The 24,701-nt window shown below is 39.7% G+C and overlaps 1 protein-coding gene across 1 annotated transcript in view; it reads right to left on the bottom strand.

Moving 5' to 3' along the window:
* The window catches only part of kcnd3 (potassium voltage-gated channel, Shal-related subfamily, member 3), a 259,240-nt gene that overhangs the window by 20,532 nt on the left and 214,007 nt on the right, over positions 1-24,701 (bottom strand). Inside the window, exon 3 of the mRNA XM_062999045.1 lies at positions 16,195-16,357. Coding sequence (XP_062855115.1) covers positions 16,195-16,357 — 163 coding nt within the window. The remainder of the gene's footprint in view (positions 1-16,194; positions 16,358-24,701) is intronic.

Below are 24,701 nucleotides of genomic sequence, written 5' to 3'. Positions count from 1 at the left end.
TTATAGCATTAGCTATCTATAAAACTGAGTTTGATCCTACCAAAAAAATCTATAATTCCTACCCACCTTTAGGCCAAAATGCCTCACACTTTTCTCCAGACTTTCAATAGTGTGAGAGATAAAGCATGTCTTTGTAAAACCACCTACAAAAAAAGTACAAAGCCAGAAACTGGGGTCTGGGATTGAAACCTGAATGCTTGAGCTGTGTATCCATAATTCGACTAATACCTAAAACTGTGCTACAGTTATGTCTTAAATGTGCATTTTCGTACAAACGTACAAGTCATAGTCTTAAACATCTTTGCAAACTGAACCAGAACACATTAAACTAAGGGATTAGTCTTATTTTACACTGTGAGATATATTTCACAGTGGGTACAAGCTGATCTAATAGATTACCCAGCATGCTCACATACATTAACATTACACACACACTCACATGCTGCTCTGATTCTTCTTACTGTTTTTAATGCTTTGTTAATTACACACTAAGGGTTACTAAGCCAGCCCATGTTAACTTTCCTTTCTTTAAAAGGAAGGCTTCTTCAATGAGCGCATCTAGAAACACTTACAATAAGAGCAACAGACTGGAACTGATTCCTTCCATGTTGGACTGAAGGAACATGTTGTACTGACTGCATGTGTTTCTGCTGCTCATGAGACCAAAAAGCTATTATCTTTTTCTTATTATTAATAATTACTTTATATAACAGCAATAATCATTTGTACATATTCTTCTTACAGCAGTAACAATACTACCACCAATGCTACTACCACTACTACTACTACTACTACTACTACTACTACTAATAATAATAATGTAAGAGACAACAACTAAGTAGATATTCATACAGTGGACTATTTGTGTACATTTGTATAATAGTAGTGAAACTACTACCACTACTAATTACTATTACTACTACTACTAATAATAATACTGATAGTGATTCTAATGTTTTATTTGTATATCATCTTTTTTACATGTTGAGCAAGAGGTACCAAGTTCATCTAAGTAACTCGCCAACATAAAAAATAAGCCGATAGGCGCTCAGGTGGCACAATGGTAAAACACGCTAGCACACCTGAGCTGACATCTCGAACTCGTAGGTTTAAATCTCAGCTCTGCTACTGGCAGGCTGGGTGCCTACACGAACAATGATTGGCTCGTTGTTCAGGGATGGTGCCAGAGGGGATTACTCATAACTGATGCAAATTTGACCTCTGCTGGCTGATTGATGCCGCCTGCACAGAGTCGAGGAATAATGTGGACAGGGTGTGACTATTTGTGCACAAAGCTGATCCACATATGAACTTGCCTCGTGCAGGTGAAAAGATGCAGTCGGCTACTGCACACCTGTTGGAAGGGGTGTGTGTTAGTCACAGTTCTCCTCAGTCAGGGGTGGAGGTCAACATTAGTAGAGGGGAAGTGTAATGCAATCGGGTAATTGGATAAGACTAGATTGGGAGAAAAATGGGGGCGGGAATGCAAAAAACAACAACAACAGAGACGAGGGATAATGAGGATCAGAGTGTGACTCTTCGTGCACAAAGCTGGTCCACATATAAACTTGCCTCGTGCAGGTGAAAAGATGCAGTCGGCTATTGCACACCTGTTGAAGAGGAGTGTGTTAGTCACGGCTCTCCTCGGTCAGGGGTGGAGGTCAACATCAGAAGAGGCGAAGTGTAATGCAATCGGGTAATTGGATATGACTAGATTGGGAGAAAAACTGGGGGGAAATGCAATAAATAAATAAATAAATAAATAAATAAGCTGATAAGCTGCTGATCAGACAGACATGTTAAAAGCAGTGGATAAGCAGACCTGCTGATATAAATGAGGCACAATGACCCAATCCCTAATGTCACCCTGACACAAACTCATGTTCATGTAAAAAAAACCAACATTTCATTACTTAGATTTTCAAAAGTAAATACATATGACACACTTTATCTGGTTAATATAGCTACATACTGGGCAAGATGGTTTTATTGAGTAGAATGTAGGAATATTATAAGGATTCAGAGTGGTTAGGCAGGCAGGTGAGCTGAACCAAGGTCATCTCCTAAAGGTGACAGCAGGAACAAAGAAGCAGCACATTAGTGTTCTCTATCTTTCAGTCAGTCGGATGCATCTGGAAAAGCTATTTGTAGAATAAATGTACTGAACCTCTGTCTCATCCTGCGCTCCCATCTTCCCCAATGACACTACACACAGATGTTCCTGAACTGAAGGTCAATTTAGAGGGCTGTGAATTGGTTCTCACTGTTATTAGGTAAAGCCTTTATGTTTAGGAAATGCTCATGTATTGCACAGACATCAATAAGGTGGAGAAATCATCTGACATGAGTAACAATGTCTTCATTTTAATTAGTTAATAAGAGCTAGAGTCTACTAGAACCACCCTAAAACCCAAGAACAGCTTTAATTCTATTTTTGAATGCTTCTATACAAGTCATAAATATTTTGTGGTGGGATACTGGAACATTGTTAAGTTTGTTTTAAGACGTTCTTTAATAAATAAAGGTGCACACTGCTTCAGAATGTCTATTAAAGGTTTATTTATGTTTAAATCCATTATTAGGAAAGCCATTGCTCCACTGCAGGCAACTCATATACAGGGTGATTTCCCCGTGATAGCAAAACAATACCAAAAATGAGCTGGGGTAAATAGCTAGGTAGGTCTTGAGAACGGAAGCGAGCCCAGGTAAGCAGAAGAGCCAGCAATGAGCTGGCAAATATACAGAATCATCTCCAGGTGCTTAATGAGGCGCAGATACTGCCCTTGAAGTGTCTGTCATCTGCACCTCCTATAATGGCATGGCAGGTGGGCATGATACTGTAATCCATACTCACTGCCGAACCTTATGGCAGTTGGTCTGGTTACAATGGCAATAACCACCTCCTTGTTTCTACACTCACTGTCCATTTTTATCAGCTCCACTTACCACATAGAAGCACTTTGAAGTGCTACAATTACTGACTGTAGTCCATCTATTTTTCTACATGCCTTTTTAGCCTGCTTTCACCCTGTTCTTCAATGATCAGGACCCCCACAGGACCACCACACAACAGGCATTATATGTGGTGGATCATTCTCAGCATTGCAGTGACAATGACATGGTGGTGGTGTGTTAGTGTGTGTTGTGCTGGTATGAGTGGATCAGACACAGCAGTGCTGCTGGAGTTTTTAAATACCATGTCCACTCACTGTCCACTCTATTAGACACTCCTACCTAGTTGGTCCACCTTGTAGATGTAAAGTCAGACACGATCGCTCATCTATTGCTGCTGTTTGAGTTGGTCATCTTCTAGACCTTCATCAGTGGTCACAGGATGCTGCCCACAGGGCGCTGTTGGCTGGATATATTTTTGGTAGGTGGACTATTCTCAGTCCAGCAGGGACAGTGACGTGTTTAAAAACTCCATCTGCATTGCTGTGTCTGGTACAATCATACAAGCACAACACACACTAACACACCACCACCATGTCAGTGTCACTGTAGTGCTGAGAATGATCCACCACCCAAATAATACCTGCTCTGTGGTGGTCCTGACCATTGAAAAACAGCATGACAGGGGGGTAACAAAGCATGCAGAATAACAGATTGACTACAGTAAGTAATTGTAGAACTACAAAGTGCTCTTATATGGTAAATGGACAATGTGTGTAGAAACAAGGAGGTGGTTTTAATGTTATGGCTGATCGGTGTATGCTAGAACTATACTAAACTTAAAAAATGTACATGTATCATCTTGGGGTTAAAACATCGTTGTATCAGTATCAGAGTCAAGTCAAGAATAAGGACAAAACTCACAGTGCACTTAATCATTGTGGTTTGGTTGATCCCTAGACTTAAATGTGGTCTTGTCACCTTCTCCAGGCTCATATATTTTTACAGTTTTTTAGCTCCTTTGACATATTCATAAATCATGGACTAGTCTTGCTTAGTGAAATATTTTTAAAAATAGATTTCAAGTGCCGGATCAGACAGTTTTGGATAAACGTGGATAGTCATTGTTTAAACATGATGGATTTTTCAAACAGATGACATCATTTTATGCCTTTTTGATGGATACCAGAAACTTTCATATTATCGCAGCCTTACAAAAATAATAGTAAGTTTTAATGAGCTATGATCAGCCCTGAGCCCTCAATGGGCTTTCCACCCTGTCATATCTAAGTCTATGGCAAATATAGATTTATTTCTAAGGGCACAAGATATTCTGTTTCTATAACAACTCATGTAGCAGACAGACCACAATAGGAATGTCCGTAAACCCTGAGGGCGGCACGGTGGCTAAGTGGGTAGCACTGTCTCCTCACAGCAAGAAGGTCCTGGGTTCGATCCCCAGGTGGGGCAGTCTGGGTCCTTTCTGTGTGGAGTTTGCATGTTCTCCCCGTGTCTGCGTGGGTTTCCTCCGGGGGCTCCGGTTTCCTACCACAGTTCAAAGACATGCGAGTGAGGTGAACTGGAGATACTGAATTGTCCATGACTGTGTTCGATATAACCTTGTGAACTGATGAAACTTGTGTGTAATGAGTGACTACCGTTTCTGTCATGAAGTGTAAAACATGACGTTAAAATCCTAATAAACAAACAAACAAACAAACAAACAGTAAACCCTGTGGCAAATCAAATATATAAAAGTAACATGGATTTGTGAACAGCCTGGTTAGCATGCAGAGTTCATACCATGAGGTTTATTTTACAGTCAGTGCTCTACGCTATGTACTCTGATGTTGTGCAGTGAAAACCAATGAGACCATTAACATTCCAGTCAGAGTAAACGACTTTTGGTCACCCAGTATAATCACCTTTGCTGAAAGCTTATGTGATTAGTTTCTCCTGTGTACATTCATACTTTGATTCATACAGCTTTTAGGAACTTTTAAATTGGACTTGTATGTTTAAATTATGAAAAAACGTTTCCCTGGTTATAAAAACATTGTTGCTAGGCAACTGGGAAATATATTCTCTAAGTATAAGCTAGCTAATAGGCAATGGCTGAGGCTAGTTTTTTTTAGCTCAAATGTGTTCTTAGACAAACTATGTATTTAGTCTGTCAAATAAAAGAACAATGGCAAAAGTCACTGAAACCTCATCCTTATATAAATTAACATCCTTATAAAATGTATTAATGGACTATATACTCATAGAAAATACAACAAAATCGATAAATTCAACACAATCTGGACTTCATTACTGTCCTATAGCAATACATTACAGTTTAAAGGAACTAATGATATACATTAACAGTCAACCCCTAAACCCCTAATCCCCATGATCATGTTCTAAAACATAGTGAACAGCGCTTCCACAGAAAAATAAAGGTCACCAGCAAAGGACAAAGCACTTGATAATAATACCCATGATTTAATATAAAGTAGCAGGCACATATAGATGTGGGTATGAATCTCCAGCCAGATGGTCAGGGTCTTGTCTGTGTGGAGTTTGCATGTTCTCCCTGTGTCTGCATGGGTTTACTCACACAAATCCAAAAAGATGCAGTCAGGTCAATTGGAGCAACTAAAATGGCTTTAAGTGTAAGTGTGGGTCTGTTCAAAAACCTAGTAAGCTACCTTGCTGTCTACTGTCTACATAGGCAGCTGGATTCTGCTAGTACAGAGTATTCTAATAAGTCATCGACTTGTATGTCAGGTTATTCAGACACGCTACTTAGACAAAGATTACATCAGTTTTCCCTTACAAAGCTAACACAGTTAGCTGATATGAATAAGATCCACCGCAACCCTGATCAGGATAAATAATAGTAAGTTTTAATAAGCTGTGATCAGTCCTAAGACCTCACATTTCTAAGTCTATGGCAATAGATTTATTTCTAAAGGCACAAGATATTCTGTTTCTAGAACAACTCATAGAGCGGACAGACCACAATGGGAATGTCAGTAAACCCTGTAGCAAAATATGGCATTGTATTTTTCTACAGCAAATAAAATATATTAAAGTAAATACCATACCATGAGGTTTATTTTACAGTCAGTGTTCTACGCAATTTATTGTATGTACTCTGAGGTTGTGTAGTGAAAACCTATGTGACCCTTAACACTCCAGTCAGAGTAAAAGACTTTTGGTCACTAGTATAATCACTACAATTGTGAAAAGATGCAGTCAGGTCATTTGGAGCAACTAAAATTGCTTTAAGTTTGAGTGTGTGTGTTTGTTTGTTTATTACGATTTTAACGTCATGTTTTACACACTTTGGTTACATTCATGACAGGAACAATAGTTACCCATTACACAAGGTTCATCAGTTCACAAGGTTTTATCGAACACAGTCATGGACAATTTAGTGTCTCCAATTCACCTCACTTGCATGTCTTTGGATTGTGGGAGGACACCGGAGCACCCGGAGGAAACCCACGCGGAGATAGGGAGAACATGCAAACTCTACACAGAAAGGACTGCCCCACATGGGGATTGAACCCAGGACCTTCTTGCTGTGTGGCGACAGTGCTGCCCACTTAGCTACCTGTTCTATAAATATATATATATATATATATTCATTACATTTACATTTACGGCATTTAGCAGACGCTTTTATCCAAAGTGACTTATAGTACTGTGACAGTATACAGACTGAGCAATTGAGGGTTAAGGGCCTTGCTCAAGGGCCCAACAGCAGCAACCTGGTAGTGGTGGGGCTTACACCAGCAACCTTTTAATTACCAGTCCAATAGTAGCCACTAGGCTTACAGCTTCTTTAAAAAATAATGCATAACTACATGCTGCATATTATGTAACACTATAATAAGTATTTACTGTCTTACTTCCTGACACCATAAAATAATAAGTGAAAGTCCAAGTCCATGCATGTGATGGTGGTGACTGAAATACTAAACAGATATCAATTATTGTTTTTAATTTTTTGTTGGTTAGCTTTAAATTCATTCATTCTAGTTAACAATTAGTTAAATTATTATATTTTATTATAAATACATGCTTTGTTTAAAATTGTTAATACTTTTACTAGCTGCAAACAATGTGATTTAAGTAGTGAATAGTACAACAGTAGAGCATTTAGAATGCATAACCTCATAACATAACCTCCTGTAAATACAGCATTGAGCACTTTCTCCAATTGAAATGCTGCACTGTCTGTCATCAGACTAATCTCCAGCAAAACTGTCTCATCATTAGACAGCCTATCAGGATGTGAAATGAAGGAGACAGGCCCATGGTGATTTTACAGGCAATTATATCACACTTAATTAAGCAATAATAAACACTTGACAGAGGAGAATAGAGGTAGAGAGGAGAATTGATGAAAAGAGAACAGAAAGAGAAAGGAGAAGGAAAATAAATGGGAGGGGAATGAAAAGGAAAGGAAAAGGAGAAAACGATTAAGAATATTTTAGGAGTGAATAAAAAAGAGAATAGATCGAGAGAGTAGCAGTAGGGAGCAAGAAAAATAGAAAGAAGAACAGACAGAGAATTAAGGTGAATAAATAGTAGGAGACTAGGACGAGGGAAAAAAATAAAATAAATAAAAAAGAATAGATGGAGTTTAAAAAAGGAAAAAGAGAATAGAGAAATATTATTGTTTATACCATATAATAATGAATAATATATTGTATATTCAGTGCTGTGAAAATTGTATTTGCCACTCACCTGATTTGTTGTTATATTTAAATGTTTAAGATAAAGACATGATAAATCTATGATTGATTTCACTTTAAATAAAGTCTTTATGAATTGAATAATCAAGCAAATGAACAAAGAAAACTAATGATGTAGTGTTTTAGAGTAGCAGGATATTTTGTTAATAATGCCATGCCAGTATTATTCAGTCTCTATTTAATATCACTGATCCAAGAACCAACTGCTATAATGTATGACCTAAAGTTGGGTTACAACATGAATAAACCATTGGGAACTTAATAACAACCCTAATGTGCTGGGACAAATTAACAGATTGAGAAAAAAAAAAACACCTCCTTGCTTCTACACACATCTACAATTACTGACTGTAGTCCATATGTTTCTCTACATACTTTTTTAGCCTGCTTTCACCCTGTTCTTTAATGGTCAGGACCACCACAGAGCAGGTATTATTAGGGTGGTGGATCATTCTCAGCACTGCAGTGACACTGACATGGTGGTGGTGTGTTAGTGTGTGTTGTGCTGGTATGAGTGGATCAGACACAGCGCTGATGGATCTTTTTAACACCTCACTGTCACTGCTGGACTAAGAATAGTCCACCAACCAAAAATATCCAGCCAACAGCGCCCTGTGGGTAGCGTCCTGTGACCACTGATGAAGGTCTAGAAGATGACCAACTCAAACAGCAGCAATAGATGAGCGATCGTCTCTGACTTTACGTCTACAACTAGGTAGGAGTGTCTAATAGAGTGGACAGTGAGTGGACACAGTATTTAAAAACTCCAGCAGCACTGCTCTGTCTGATCCACCACACACCATGTCAGTGTCACTGCAGTGCTGAGAATGATCCACCACCTAAATAATACCTGCTCTGTGGTGGTCCTGACCATTAAAGAACAGGGTGAAAGCAGGCTAAAAAAGTATGTAGAGAAACATATGGACTACAGTCAGTAATTGTAGAACTATAAAGTGCTTCTATATGGTAAGTGGAGCTGATAAAATGGACAGTGAGTGTAGAAACAAGGAGGTGGTTTTAATGTTATGCCTCATCAGAGTATAAACAATGGAGAATATTTTATAGAAAGACAGAATAGATGAAGAAAGGAGAATATAAGGGGAAAATAAAGAGGAATATATGGAGAAGTAATAGATAAGAAGTAGAAAACATGACAACAGACAGAATGAGAATGTGGAGAATAGAATGAGAATGGAGAGAGAATAGAATGAAAAGAGAAAAATAAATGAAGAAAGGGACGGTTAGATTGGAGGATGGATCTTATCGTGGGTCTTTGCGCTGACAGTGAACAGCTTCCCCCTGTGTAGTATTTGTTTAATATGAGTGTTGGCAGGCTTGAGCATGTCAGGGAAAAGCAGCATGTGGAGAGATGCGCACAGCAACAGCATAGCTAATACTCTTATCCATCACACTCCAGAGACAAGAAAACACAAAGCGTTATTAGCTGTGTTCATCTGGATAAAGCATTGCATCTGTCACGCAGTAACAGCTGAACTTCAATGCAGCACCAAACACACACATGCACACTTACAAACAGGATCTAGACTGTGGTTTCTGTGACAAGATAAACCAGGGCTGCCCATACTTTTGTGGCTTGAGATCAACTATTTCAGTCTACAGGTCATCGCGATCTACTTTTTAAAAAGGTTGGCCTCATCATTCTTCAAAAATGCGCTTCATTTGCCCATATTGATATTCAGCATTACAGGGCAAATAACTGAAAAATCACACTAACCTTATTCTGATAATTTGCACTGAATGGTGTCAATCAGGTTTATGTTGTCTGAGCAGTAGCAAGCAGGCTTCCTAGTGTTCATCAGTAAGGGTGGAACGATATTTAAACTTAATTATTTTCATTTTGAAAAAGGATGATTCTCAAAGTAGGTTGATACAAAAATGGTGTCAAATTTGTGGCACATATTCTTATGTTTGGATATTTTTCCTCATCCAGCAAGTTCCAAAATTGTCCAGCAGAGGCCCTTGACTTCATATAATTGTCAGATTGTAGGACTAAAATTTCTATAAGTAACATGAGATCTGAATATTCTCCATCAGCTTCTTCTACGTATGAACGAAACAGCCGTCATGTGTTGTTCCCGAATCGATCCGTTTTTGGTTACTTTGTGCTTGGTTGCGCACTCATCTCACTCATCAACAAACAGTGTAAGTTACAAAAGGAAAAATGCAAAAATAGCGCAAACTAGCTAGTGATGAATGAAAACTGTCTAGATTAGCAGTGCTTTAGGAGGGCTGAGGCGTAGCTATGGTAACAAACCGCAAATTGAAGAAACAGTGGCCACATTTCATGTCACACTGACCTGTTTGAATGAGGCGCAATGTATCAGCATGCACTGTGCGATCAATGTATAGGGCACCCCTGAGATAAACCATTCTCAGACAATGTTTAGACTGGCCATCAGATCAGATCTGATGATGATTTCTTTAAAGCGTAAATCCACAGAAAGACATTATGACCAGAACATTTTTGAAATAAATTACATTTCTTTATTCTACACATCAGTTGAAATCTCACAAATGATAAGAAATCTAACACAAATCCAATTCACCTAATAAAGGTCACATTCTTAGATCAAGAACATTTCAAATCTCAGGAAGATCATAAGTGTAATCCTATAAAGCAGTGGTTGTCAATGATTTTTGATCAACTGACTGCAACATAGACCAAACTATAGTTTACATGGCTATACATGTGCAAAAATGTATACAAATAATAGGCTTTCTTTCTATTCATTTATGCATTTTCTTTATTATTTACTAATTAAGCTTAGTCAATTTGTCTTCCGCTGCTTTGGATCCCTGATTGCATTTGAGAAGGGTATATTGCCCTTCGATGCGGGCACAGACCTAGTGGACCCCTTCTTTATGCCCAGCCGACGGGTAGCAGAGCCAAGATTCGAACCGGGTGTTCAGTGGACCCCTTGTTTATGCCCAACCGACCAGTAGCAGAGCCGAGATTCGAACCGGGGTGTTCAGCAGACCCCTTGTTTACACGCAGCCGACCAGTAGCAGAGCTAAGATTCGAACCGGGGTGTTCAGCGGACCCCTTATTTACACCCAGCCGACCAGTAGCAGAGCTGAGATTCGAACCGGGGTGTTCAGCGGACCCCTTATTTACACCCAGCCGACCAGTAGCAGAGCTGAGATTCGAACCGGGGTGTTCAGCGGACCCCTTATTTATGCCCAGCTGACCGGTATCAGAGCCGAGATTCGAACCGGGGTGTTCAGTGAACCCCTTGTTTACGCCCAATAGCAGAGCCAAGATTCGAACCAGGGTGTTCAGTGAACCCCTTCTTTACGCCCAGCTGACTGGTGGCAGAGCCGCTGGTGTGCTAGCGGAATATCCCACTGCGCCACCTGGGCGGCCAAAATAATAGGCTTTTTAGTATAGAAACACATGTCATGATACCCAAGTTTCCAATATGTTGCATGTAGAGAATTTCATATAGTCTCATCCTTTTGGACAACAAAAGTATTTATTAGTTAAATTTGATCTATTTTGGAACATATACATAAAAACATAAAAACACTGCATTTTAAGCTTTTTTCTTCATGATTTCATCCACATTCTGCAATGGCAGCAAAAATGCTGTTGGGTTTGATAACCTTCCCTTCTCTCATCTGACAAGAAAAACTTTCCCCCAGCAGGATTTGCTTCTTAGTCCATGTTATCAGTAAATTTGAGATGAGCCGATTTGGCCTTTAAAACTCATGGCGATGCAAAGATTGCTTTGACTGGGCAATGACACCTGTGTTCTAACAGCTTTTAATTAATTAATTCATTTAGACCCGTGTCATCTGAGCCTCTGTGTCATCTGAGCCACGATTACCCAGGAATAGGTGGACATGATTCTCTAATCAGCTGTAAACAGAACATTACCCAGATGTTAAAAGCTGTATTGTTCAGATATGAAAACACACATTTGGCTGAAGACAATAGAACAATGAATTTATGCTTGTTGAACTAAGAATGTATGTAAGCGGCGCTCAGGCGGCGCAGCAGGAACATACGCTAGCACACCAGTGCTGAAATTCGGAACTCCCGAGTTGAAACCTCAGCTCTGCTACCGGTCAGCTGGGCGTAACTGTAACTGACGGTGCCTGCAGCAGACAAAATTGGCCATGTAAGTCTGCAGGGAGGGTAAAAGACTGGACTAATGTGGGTGGGGTCTTCGACGCTGCGCAAGGACCCTGATTAGTAACCCGAGGAGTGTGGAGTTCAGTGCGTGGCTCTCCGCACGTGAATACTGGCCTCATGCACAAATTCACCAAACGTGTGGGCAAATAAGAAGGGGTCGGTGGACTGTGCACGCGTCCGAGGGAGGGTGCGGCAGGCGAATATACCCTCCTCGGACATGACTAGAGTCTCCAGCAGCGGAAGACGAATGCTTTGACTATGCTAAATTGGGAGAAAAGGGGGAAGTGCATAAACAAAATAGCAATAAATAAATAAATAATATGTTAAGAAGTATGTATTTATTTGTTTTAGCCAAAAGGGAAACAATGTCAGTTGTTTATCTTAGGTTTTGTTTCATATTGCTAATTTTACTTAATATTAGTATGCTTTAATTTAGCTTTGTTTTAGGTAAATAATATGTATAAAAAAACAATTATCTACAAATGTTCAAATATGAGTTGTAACATTTTTATATATATTTTGTTTATGCATTTTCTCCCCTTTGTCTCCCTTTTAGCGCGTCCAATTGCCCGATCGCGTCATGCTTTCTCTCCACCAATGCCGATCCCCGCTCTGATTGAGGAAACGAAGCTAACCCACGCCCCCTCCGACACGTGGGCAGCGCCCGTATGCATTTTGTCACCTACACTTTGACGAGTGCAGTGCGGATCAGCACTGTGTACAGAGAGACACACCCTGACAGCACTCGTTTCCCATCTCTGTGCAGGCGCCGACAATCAGCCAGCAGAGGTTGCAATTGCATTAGTTATGAGAGAGACCCTATCCGGCTTTTTTAAATATCCCACCCCTATCTGAACAACAGGCCAATCGTTGTTCATGTGGCTGTTTAGCCCAGCCGGCAGGCAGAGCTGAGACTCGATACAATGTATTCAAGATCCCAGGTCTGGTTCCAGCGTGTTTTTTTACCGCTGCGCCACCTGAGCGGCTAGTTGTAACATTTTTTGTATAAATTAATATAATATAAAATAAACATCTATTATTATATGTCTTTTTGTACCCATGGACACTTCTTATCTTTTAATAACAATATTTTTTGACATTTATTGAACTCTAATGACAATTTTAAACCTGCATAACAGGCTTAATGAGTTAATGTATTTTAGAGACATTAAATAGAAGTGTCAGTGTGAACTAGGTTTGAGATACAGAACACAGACGTGGTTCTGATTATCGTTATGATTGTGAACACTGCATATTGGACTGTTTGTTCAGGAAAGATGGGTGCCGCTAATCGAATGTCTCTTTTAACCACATTAGCGCATGCTGGATGACCCGCTTTAGTCTAATGGCTAATAAATCTGCTGTGTAGCTCATAATATCCTGACCTCATCTCTATGATTCTGTCATGTTTTCGCTGCCTAATGAGAGCCTTAATAATGGCTAGAAGAGACGCTTTCATAAAGATCCAATAATTGATTCCCTCTGCTGTTAAAAAAAGTAATTCCAAATTCATTAAGCACTACATGTTGATTACATTTTTTTAATATGGAATAAATGGAATAAAACTATATTTTTAGAAGTGCTATGCTCGCTTTCTTTATTAGAATGATTTCAAAGAGGTCATACACCGATCAGCCATAATATTATGACCACCTCCTTGTTTCTACACTCACTGTCCATTTTATGAGCTCCACTTACCATATAGAAGCTCTTTGTAGTTCTACAATTACTGACTGTAGTTCATCTGTTTCTCTGCATGCTTTGTTAGCCCCCTTTCATGCTGTTCTTCAATGGTCAGGACTCTCCCAGGACCACTACAGAGCAGGTATTATTTGGGTGGTGGATCATTCTCAGCACTGCAGTGACACCGACATGGTGGTGGTGTGTTAGTGTGTGTTGTGCTGATATAAGTGGATCAGACACAGCAGCGCTGCTGGAGTTTTTAAACACCTCACTGACACTACTGGACTGAGAATAGTTCACCAACCAAAAATATCCAGCCAACAGCGCCCCGTGGGCAGTGTCCTGTGACCACTAATGAAGATCTAGAAGATGACCAACTCAAACAGCAGCAATAGATGAGCGATCGTCTCCGACTTTACATCTACAAGGTGAACCAACTAAGTAGGAGTGTCTAATGATCCACTCATACCAGCACAACACACACTAACACACCACCACCATGTCAGTGTCACTGCAGTGCTGAGAATGATCCACCACCTACAGTGGGGTCAAAAAGTATTTAGTCAGCCACTGATTGTGCAGGTTCTCCTACTTAGAAAGATGAGAGAGGTCTGTAATTTTCATCATAGCTACACTTCAACTATGAGAGACAAAATGAGAAAAAAAAAATCCAGGAAATCACATTGTAGGATTTTTAAAGAATTTATTTGTAAATTATGGTGGAAAATAAGTATTTGGTCAATAACAAAAGTTCAACTCAATACTTTGTAACATAACCTTTGTTGGCAATGACAGGTCAAACGTTTCCTGTAAGTCTTCACTAGGTTTGCACACACTGTAGCTGGTATTTTGGCCCATTCCTCCATGCAGATCTCCTCTAGAGCAGTGATGTTTTGGGGCAACATGGACTTTCAACTCCCTCCACAAATTTTCTATGGGGTTGAGGTCTGGAGACTGGCTAGGCCATTCCAGGACCTTGAAATGCTTTTTATGGAGCCACTCCTTCGTTACCCGAGCGGTGTGTTTGGGATCACTGTCATGCTGGAAGACCCAGCCACGTTCCATCTTCAATGCTCTCACTGATGGAAGGAGGTTTTGGCTTAAAATCTCATGATACATGACCCCGTTCATTCTTCCCTTAACACGGATCAGTCGCCCTGTCCCCTTTGCAGAAAAACAGCCCCAAAGCATGATGTTTCCACCCCCATGCTTCACAGTAAGTATGGTGTTCTTGGGATGCAACTCAGCATTCTTCTTCCTCCAAACACGACGAGTTAAGTTTTGACCAAAAAGTTCCATTTTGGTTTCATCTGACCACATGATATTCTCCCAATCCTCTTCTGGATCATCCATATGCTCTCTGGCAAACTTCAGACGGGTCTGGACATGTACTGGCCTAAGCAGGGGGACACGCCTGGCACTGCAGGATTTGAGTCCCTCTCGGCGTAGTGTGTTACTGATGGTAGCCTTTGTTACTTTGGTCCCAGCTCTCTGCAGGTCATTCATCAGGTCCCTCCGTGTAGTTCTGGGATTTTTGCTCATGATCATTTTGACCCCACGGGATGAGATCTTGACCCCAAGGGAGATTATCAATGGTCTGATAAGTTGATTTATTCACACCAACCTGCTTGCCTATTGTAGATTCACTCTTCCCAGCCTGGTGCAGGTCTACAATTTTCTTCCTGGTGTCCTTCAACAGCTCTTTGGTCTTGGCCATGGTTGAGTTTGGAGTCTAACTGTTTGAGGCTGTGGACAGGTGTCTTTTATACAGATAACGAGGTCAAACAGGTGCCATTAATACAGGTAACGAGTGGAGGACAGAAGAGCTTCTTAAAGAAGAAGTTACAGGTCTGTGAGAGCCAGAAATCTTGATTGTTTGTGGGTGAACAAATACTTATTTTCCACCATAATTTACAAATAAATTCTTTAAAAATCCTACAATGTGATTTCCTGTATTTTTTTTTCTCATTTTGTCTCTCATAGTTGAAGTGTAGCTATGATGAAAATTACAGACCTCTCTCATCTTTCTAAGTAGGAGAACTTGCACAATCAGTGGCTGACTAAATACTTTTTGACCCCACTGTAAATAATACCTGCTCTGTGGTGGTCCTGTGGGGGTCCTGACCATTGAAGAACAGGGTGTAAGCAGGTTAAAAAAGGTATGTAGAGAAACAGATGGACTACAGTCAGTAATTGAACTACAAAGTGCTTCTACAAGGTAAGTGGAGCTGATAAAATGGACAGTGAGTGTAGAAACAAGGAAGTGGTTTTAATGTTATGGCTGATCAGTGTACTGTATTTTCTAAAATAAATAATGTAATCATGTGGAGTAACAATGTGATGTGCAAAAATGGCCTGTTTTGTAAACAGGTAAATAACTTTAAGTGACCTCTAATATGTGTAAAAGCTATACATTTTTATAAACAAAAATCTTATATGGGTATCAAAACATGTTTATCATGTTTGGATATGAGTGTATATTTTTTCTTTATCTATTCCCAGAAGGACTCTTTATAATGTGCATATTTGACCCAGTTTGGCACTTGCACAGGCATTCTGTACATAAAACTACCCCTGGCCATGGACAAAGCAAGACCATGTTGTTCACACCTGCTCCCCAATCAACGCATCGTGGAACTACCGTGGCTCTGAGTGCCAGGAGGCCTGGTACCATCTGGAAGTCCACCATAAAAGGAGAGGACCACTGACCTGAACCTTCTGTGCCCGCCGCTTGTCTGCTCTTTGGTTCTGGTGGTAAATGCGGCTGAAGTTGGAGACGATGACAGGAACAGGTAATGCGATAACCAGCACACCGCTCAGAGAGCAGATAGAGCCAAAGATCTTTCCCGCTATTGTCTTAGGAACCATGTCTCCATACCTGCACAGAATGAGGGACAGAAAAAAATAACAGTTCTGGCATTAATACATGTACAGTTTGGTTCTGCAGATTGTCTCTCTGGGAAGTCGGTGCCCTGACTAACAGCAGAGTTAAACACGCGCACACACACACACACACACACACACAGGTCACACTGAGACAATGATTAAACAACATTTTGACTTAAGGCTGCAAAGCTACGTTTCATTTGGTTTAGTCCACTGCTTAGTTGTTCTTGTTTTTCCTCTTGTTTACAAAGAATTCTGTTTCTTATGAGTTTGTTTGCTGTTTTGTAAGCAGGATCTTAAATAAAATGTGTTACATCTAAATATCTACAAGGCCAAAAGTACACCGACCACGCATAACATTATGACCACTGGCAGGTGAAGTGAATAACACTGATTATCTCTTCAACATGGCACCTGTTAGTGGGTGGGATATATAAGCCAGCAAGTGAACATTTTATCTTCAAATTTGATGGGAAAAAAAAAATGCATAAAGGGCCAAATTGTGATGGCTAGACGACTGGGTCAGAGCATCTCCAAAACTGCAGCTCTTGTGAGGTGTTCCCGGTCTACAGTGGTCAGTATCTATCAAACGTGGTCCAAGGATAGAACAGTAGTAAACCTGCGACAGGGTCAAGGTTCACTCATACACGTATAGGAGAGAAGGCTGGCCCGTGTGGTCTGATCCAACAGACGAGCTACTGTAGCTCAAATTGCTGAAAAGGTTAATGCTGGTTCTGATAGAAAGGTGTCGGAATACACAGTGCATTAAAGTTGCAGGGCTGTTTTGGCAGCAAAAGGGGGACCAACACAATATTAGAATATTAGAATATTAGTGGTCATAATGTTATGACTGATCGATGATGATTTAGATGACTGACTGATGATTTAAAATCATGCCAATTTAATTAAACTCCAAATCCAATTTGAATTGGAGTGTGGACACCATGGGCAGTAAAAAAGCCCCTGCCACAAACATCCCACCTTAAAGCTCAACTAAAGTTTGCCACTGAAGCATAATGAGTGTTTTGTGGTTAGATAAAACAAAGATGAAACAAAGATTTGGCCACAATGGTCAGACACGTGTTTGGAGAAAAAAACAGCAACACAGTGGAAAGTCAATAAAATGATAGACAATGACTGTCTTGTAATTCTTCAACAGAGGTGGAATCTTGGAAGAATTTAATTGTTCCAAAAGAACAATAACCACAAACACACATCAAAACCAGGCTAAAATAATCTCTTTACATGCTCTTCCAAAGGTCCTGATTACAATTCTATGAAGTATATATAGACTAAACCAAAATGCCAACATAAAACCTACATATGTTCTGCCATGTGGTGAACCAAAGTTGTGCCAGAAGTTTGTTAATGGCCTATGAAAGTGACTTATCATGGTAAAGAGTTAAGACGTACACAATGCCTACATCACATCAAAATTTAACTTTGCTCTATGTACTATGTAGGCAGTTGTAGCCTAGTGATTAATGTACTGGACTAATAATCAAAAGGTTGCTGGTTCAAGCCTTACCACTGATAGGTCACCACTGTTGGGCCCATGAGCAAGGCCCTTAACCCTCAATTGCTTAGACAATATACTGTCACAGCACTGTAAGTTGCTTTGAATAAAAGCGTCTGTTCAGTGCCAAAAATTTATTTTTTTCTTGACCAAGCAAACAGCCAACAACCTCTCCAAAAGCTACTGCAGAAATCAATCAACCACTTGTATAAATATGGTTCAAATATATTGCGTGCAAAATCCTGTAATTATCTGAGGAGTGCGGCGGTCTGGGCTATGAATACTGATGTGCACTTACTATACAAACATCACTCAGCTATTAACATTGTCCATGTGTGAGCTACTTTCACAATCCACAATGTCCCTATATTAAATGCAGAAAACACAATAATATACTAATTTTATACTTATAAAACACAACAATTAATTATCTATCAAAGTGAAGAAATTTAATGTGCTCTTATTAAATCACGGCACACACATATAAGTGCTACCCACTTAGCCACCGTGCCGCCCTGTATGTTAGTGTATGTTACATATTATTGCTAGGACGAGTATAAAGCAGACACATTGTGGTCGGAATTATTTACTTAAAATTTACCTGGAAATGTGGATAAAGGGTAAACAAGAACATGTAATATTCTATCTACTCAGTCAGATTACAACCACAGAATAAAATCAAAACTTATTCTACAGAAACACAGTCAGTAAAATGGACATGTTTAGTTAATGCTAACCAGTACTGTGTTATGGCTCTCCAGAACTGGATCCTGGCACCCCTGTTTTATTCAAATATCACTCTGTTTTATTTCTAGTGTTATAAAATGTATTCATGACATTAATGTATTCCTGTAAGATAATGCTGCCATCACCATATTTTACCTTACTTTTATAGCACAGCTTAAAATTAAAGTGAAGTTTTATTTATATAGTGGGGGATGAATGTCAGGCAGTGGTATCTATGTGTATGCACTGGGGTTAGTAATTTTCTGTGCTCATACTGAGTATGTTTGTTTTATGCCCTTATTCATATTTGTGTAGCTGTTTGTCTGATAAAGCTGCTGCTGTTACTGCAGTGTCACTCAGATTTGCTATACAAGGGACCATCTGCCTATCTGAGGAACCACTCAAATACTGTACAACAAATAAAGATTTACAGATCCTGCTAGTCTAGTAAATTCATTTGGTTGTTGACTAATAGAAATGACCAGTCAACACAAATGGCAATTAATTAAACTGGCAATTGTCTTATTTATTCATTTTTTTTTTTTTTTACATTTGGTTCAATTTGTCCTGTAAACTGTGTGAACCAGCAGTTTGGATTTTATAAGATAAGATATACTTTATTTGTCATATATACACATGTACAGTACAATGAAATTATTTCTTCGTATATCCCAGCTTGTTTGAAAGCTGGGGTCAGAGCGCAGGGTCAGCCATCATACGGCGCCCCTGGAGCAGACAGGGTTAAGGATCTTGCTCAAGGACCCAACAGTGGCTGCATAGCAGAGCCTGGATTTGAACCGCCAATCTTCCGGTTGATGGCCCAAAGCTCTACCTACTAGGCTACCACTGTTAGCTGGTTATGTTAAGAATTTCTTCTAATTTTTACAATCTATTTGGGAGCCCAAACGAAGTCCTACATGTACAAAGTTGTACAGATTGGGGGCAGCAGAAACCTAGTGGGGAGAGCTGTGGGTTACCAAGAGTAAGTGGGTTGTGGGTTTGAATCAAGGTCACTGTTGGGCCCTTAAATAAGGCTCTTAACCCTCTCTGCTCCAAGGGCACCATATAGTAGTAGAAGTGGTAGCCTACTGGGTAGAGCTTTGGAGCATTAACTGAAAGGTTAAGAGTAAGAATCCCAGCTCTGCCATGCAGCCACTGCTGAGCCCTTATGCAAGGCCCACAACCCTGTCTGCTCCAGGGGCACCGTTCAGTGGCTGACCCTGTGCTCTGACCACAGCTTCCAAACAAGCTGGGATATGCGAAGAAAGAATTTCATTGTGCTGTACCAGTGTATATATGACAAATAAAGGCATTTTATTCTATTTTCTATTCTAATGGCAAAAAGCTACACGAAAAACAAAGAGTTTTATTTACTATACACATTTATGTATGTACAGTGTATCACAAAAGTGAGTACACCCCTCACATTTCTGCAGATATTTAAGTATATCTTTTCATGGGACAACACTGACAAAATGACACTTTGACACAATGAAAAGTAGTCTGTGTGCAGCTTATATAACAGTGTAAATTTATTCTTCCCTCAAAATAACTCAATATACAGCCATTAATGTCTAAACCACCGGCAACAAAAGTGAGTACACCCCTTAGTGAAAGTTCCTGAATATTTTGTGTGGCCACCATTATTTCCCAGAACTGCCTTAAGTCTCCTGGGCATGGAGTTTACCAGAGCTTCACAGGTTGCCACTGGAATGCTTTTCCACTCCTCCATGACGACATCACGGAGCTGGCGGATATTCGAGACTTTGCGCTCCTCCACCTTCCGCTTGAGGATGCCCCAAAGATGTTCTATTGGGTTTAGGTCTAGAGACATGCTTGGCCAGTCCATCACCTTTACCCTCAGCCTCTTCAATAAAGCAGTGGTCGTCTTAGAGGTGTGTTTGGGGTCATTATCATGCTGGAACACTGCCCTGCGACCCAGTTTCCGGAGGGAGGGGATCATGCTCTGCTTCAGTATTTCACAGTACATATTGGAGTTCATGTGTCCCTCAATGAAATGTAACTCCCCAACACCTGCTGCACTCATGCAGCCCCAGACCATGGCATTCCCACCACCATGCATGACTGTAGGCATGACACACTTATCTTTGTACTCCTCACCTGATTGCCGCCACACATGCTTGAGACCATCTGAACCAAACAAATTAATGTTGGTCTCATCAGACCATAGGACATGGTTCCAGTAATCCATGTCCTTTGTTGACATGTCTTCAGCAAACTGTTTGCGGGCTTTCTTGTGTAGAGACTTCAGAAGAGGCTTCCTTCTGGGGTGACAGCCATGCAGACCAATTTGATGTAGTGTGCAGCGTATGGTCTGAGCACTGACAGGCTGACCCCCCACCTTTTCAATCTCTGCAGCAATGCTGACAGCACTCTTGCACCTATCTTTCAAAGACAGCAGTTGAATGTGACGCTGAGCACGTGCACTCAGCTTCTTTGGACGACCAACGCGAGGTCTGTTCTGAGTGGACCCTGATCTTTTAAAACGCTGGATAATCTTGGCCACTGTGCTGCAGCTCAGTTTCAGGGTGTTGGCAATCTTCTTGTAGCCTTGGCCATTTTAATGTAGCGCAACAATTCGTCTTTTAAGATCCTCAGAGAGCTCTTTGCCATGAGGTGCCATGTTGGAACTTTCAGTGACCAGTATGAGAGAGTGTGAGAGCTGTACTACTAAATTGAACACACCTGCTCCCTATGCACACCTGAGACCTAGTAACACAAAAAAATCACATGACATTTTGGAGGGAAAATGACAAGCAGTGCTCAATTTGGACATTTAGGGGTGTAGTCTCTAAGGGGTGTACTCACTTTTGTTGCCGGTGGTTTAGACATTAATGGCTGTATATCGAGTTATTTTGAGTGAAGAATAAATTTACACTGTTATATAAGCTGCACACAGACTACTTTTCATTGTGTCAAAGTGTCATTTTGTCAGTGTTGTCCCATGAAAAGATATACTTAAATATCTGCAGAAATGTGAGGGGTGTACTCACTTTTGTGATACACTGTATATACCTATGTATATGTATGTAGGTAAGCTGTCGCCTAGTGGTTAAGGTACTGGACAAGTAATTAGAAGGTCGCTGGTTTAAGCCCCACTACCGCCAGGTTGCTGCTGTTGGGCCCTTGAGCAAAGCCCTTAATCCTCAATTGCTTAGACTGTACACAGTAACTGTAATGTAAGTCGCTTTGGATAAAGGAGTTTGCTAAATGCTGAAAATGTAAATGTTTATATGGCAAATAAATAAATTCAATTTGCCCTAGATTATCCCTAAATGGTAAGTGCCCTTCTGTATGTTTTGGGAGGTGAATGTAAAAAAAGTATAATGCAAAAGTGAATGGCCATGACCAAAGGCAAACCTCATCACTGTCACTGTTCTAACTTAAACAACCAGACATGTTCTGTAACTGTTACTCAATAGCCAGTAGTAAACAAGCAGATAAACAAAGTGATTTCAGTGTTTCAGTAAACGCTAATGTTTATTTCTCATTGACCAACCCTTAAGTACTATTTTCCACTAATGTAGAGACATTGTAAAAAAGAAAAAACGATTACAGGCAACCAAAACACACTTGACTAAAATGAATCAGTAGTGGAGACTAGAAATAAGGTATTAGCAGTTTGTTTTTGTTTTGGGAGCATTCAGTAGCATGACAGATCCAGCTTTTGAACTGAAATACAGTCTGTTGGTAAACAAGCAACACTAATGTGGTACTCAGCTTCCTACTGGGTACTGTTTCCCAAAATCTCGACGAAACCATCCAATCATCAAAATGATCATTACTGTACATAAACCTAACGACTTAATGATGATTATGTTTGGGTTGTATGTTTTTAAGAAAAGCTGTTGAATTACTTTCTGCTCATTAACTTAAGTAGTCCTGTTCCATCTGTTTGTTATTAATGCTTGTATACCGGATTTATGAAGTACGTCTAAACTGCCATTACATTCCAACACAGAGTAAAGACAAGGTGGGGAGCATCAGAAATAAAACAACATCAGTAAACAGTAAACAAGACATACAGTTAAAGCTTTTTATACTCTTGTAAGGGATGTGTGTTTGGAAATTCTTGGGCTGTGAATCAATTCTGCACCTGTCATTTTTAAACTAAGTGATTAAAACACATTTACTACATGGCAGACTTAGTTTTTGGTGCATACAGTCATATATCTCGTATGTACATTCCAGTATTATAGAGTAAGTACATAAAAGTATTAAATACAAATAAAATCCATTTGTTGACACTGCAAAGTTGTTTTTATTTTTGTAACCAACTGCTGTGTTGTTTTCACATAGTACCTTATACAATATTTATTATATTCACATTTACCTTTGGCAAGTTTTAGGCATTACATTAGGTTTTACACACTTACTAAGGTAACAATAGTATTGACAGGTACATGATATCACACTATCCCAGTGATCCTAGTAAAATCTGTGACACTCTTACTGTATATACAACATTACTCACATAGGGTGGACTTCCAAATTTTTCCATCTGCCTAAAATTAATAGGAAAAGATGAAAAATAACAGAGGGACCTAATGTCCATATGACACTTATAGGACATGACTAATAGATGATTTTGGTTCCCTTCAATATTCTTCAAGACATTTCCAGCAGCTACTCAGATAAATATTAGTAGCCGCAATTTACTATACTATATTTACTACACTATACTATAAACTTACACTCATTTGTTGACATGGCGATGTGAATCCGTTGATTAAATCTGCCAGTTCTTACATGCAGCCTATTCATTACATTTTGTTCTATTCAATAAAGCCATTGATTGATGAGATGCTAATGTTGGGTGATAAGACCTTTTTTCCAGCAAACATCTCCAGACCATGTTTCCTCCTTCACCATATTTCACAGTTGCAACTGCATTTGGGGTTGTATTCAGTGGTGAATTAAGTCAATGCCTTAAGTAGAAAAGATACGTCCATAAATATATTACATGCTCTCCTGTTAAATTAGTTCTGATATTTCAGCCACACTAACAGATGAACAACAAACAATAAATTATATGCTTTCAGTTGGGGGGGGGGGGGGGGGGGGGGGGGGGGGATGGGTGTTTAAAGAATGTCTCCCTATTTTCACACAGAACTGTTAAAATGTTAAAAAAGGGAGCAACAACATCTCAGCTACAAATTGGTGGTCATACAAGCAGCATGCAAAAATCATCTACACTATTTTGTAAGTTTTTCATACTAAATCTGCCTCTGGAGACAACAAAGCTCCATGTGCATTGCCAAGCAGCATGTGTGGTGTTAAAGCAAACTCCACTTGGGATCTGTAGCAGTAATAAATGTTCTTTAAACCGATACCATATAAATTCGGTGAATACTATCTGCCCAAAAGTATATTGAATAATAGTCTGGAGTTGTTATGACCTGGACTGGGTCACATAGTTCGAGTTAAGAAAAAAATGTTAAAAGCATAAAATCATATTCCTTGGCATGCCCTTGTGCACAGGTCTGGAACGAACTGACTGTCTGCACACTTTCTTGCCTTAAACCCAACTTTTGCTCAACATACTGTGTTTGACTTAATAAAAGCAAATATCTGCAGTTCTGTCCTAAAATGTACTTCCCAGAGGACTGAGGCTGTTATTGCAGCAAAAAAGGGACCAATAATACAATAAAGCCCATTTAAATTGTGTAGAGAAACTACAGTGAACAACCAAGTCAAATTCAAACCAGGCTTTCTTGGTTACTTTCTTGGTTAAAATCAGTGCCTGGCATAACAAATGCTCTTTTTTGGTTTTTTTTGTATCTGTTGGTCCTGGATTTTGTAAAGTTGCTTTGAGACAATGTCTATTGTAAAAAGCGCTATATAAATAAAGTTGACTTGACTTGACTCTTTTAATTGAATGGGTGCCAATTCCAAACAAACACAGTCCAAAATCTATGGCAAACTCTGAGAGAAGTTGGGATTACTCTGTATTAATGCCAATAGTTTTGGAATGGAATGTCCAACAAACGTATGGTCAGATGTCCACATAGTTTTGGCCATCTAGTGTACCAGTGATACTAATTTAGTACAAGCTGCCTCTGGACACCGGTTA

Source organism: Trichomycterus rosablanca, chromosome 7, assembly GCF_030014385.1.
Source record: "Trichomycterus rosablanca isolate fTriRos1 chromosome 7, fTriRos1.hap1, whole genome shotgun sequence".
Taxonomy (NCBI): Eukaryota; Metazoa; Chordata; class Actinopteri; order Siluriformes; family Trichomycteridae; genus Trichomycterus; species Trichomycterus rosablanca.
This window is presented reverse-complemented; position numbering and strand designations above follow the sequence as displayed.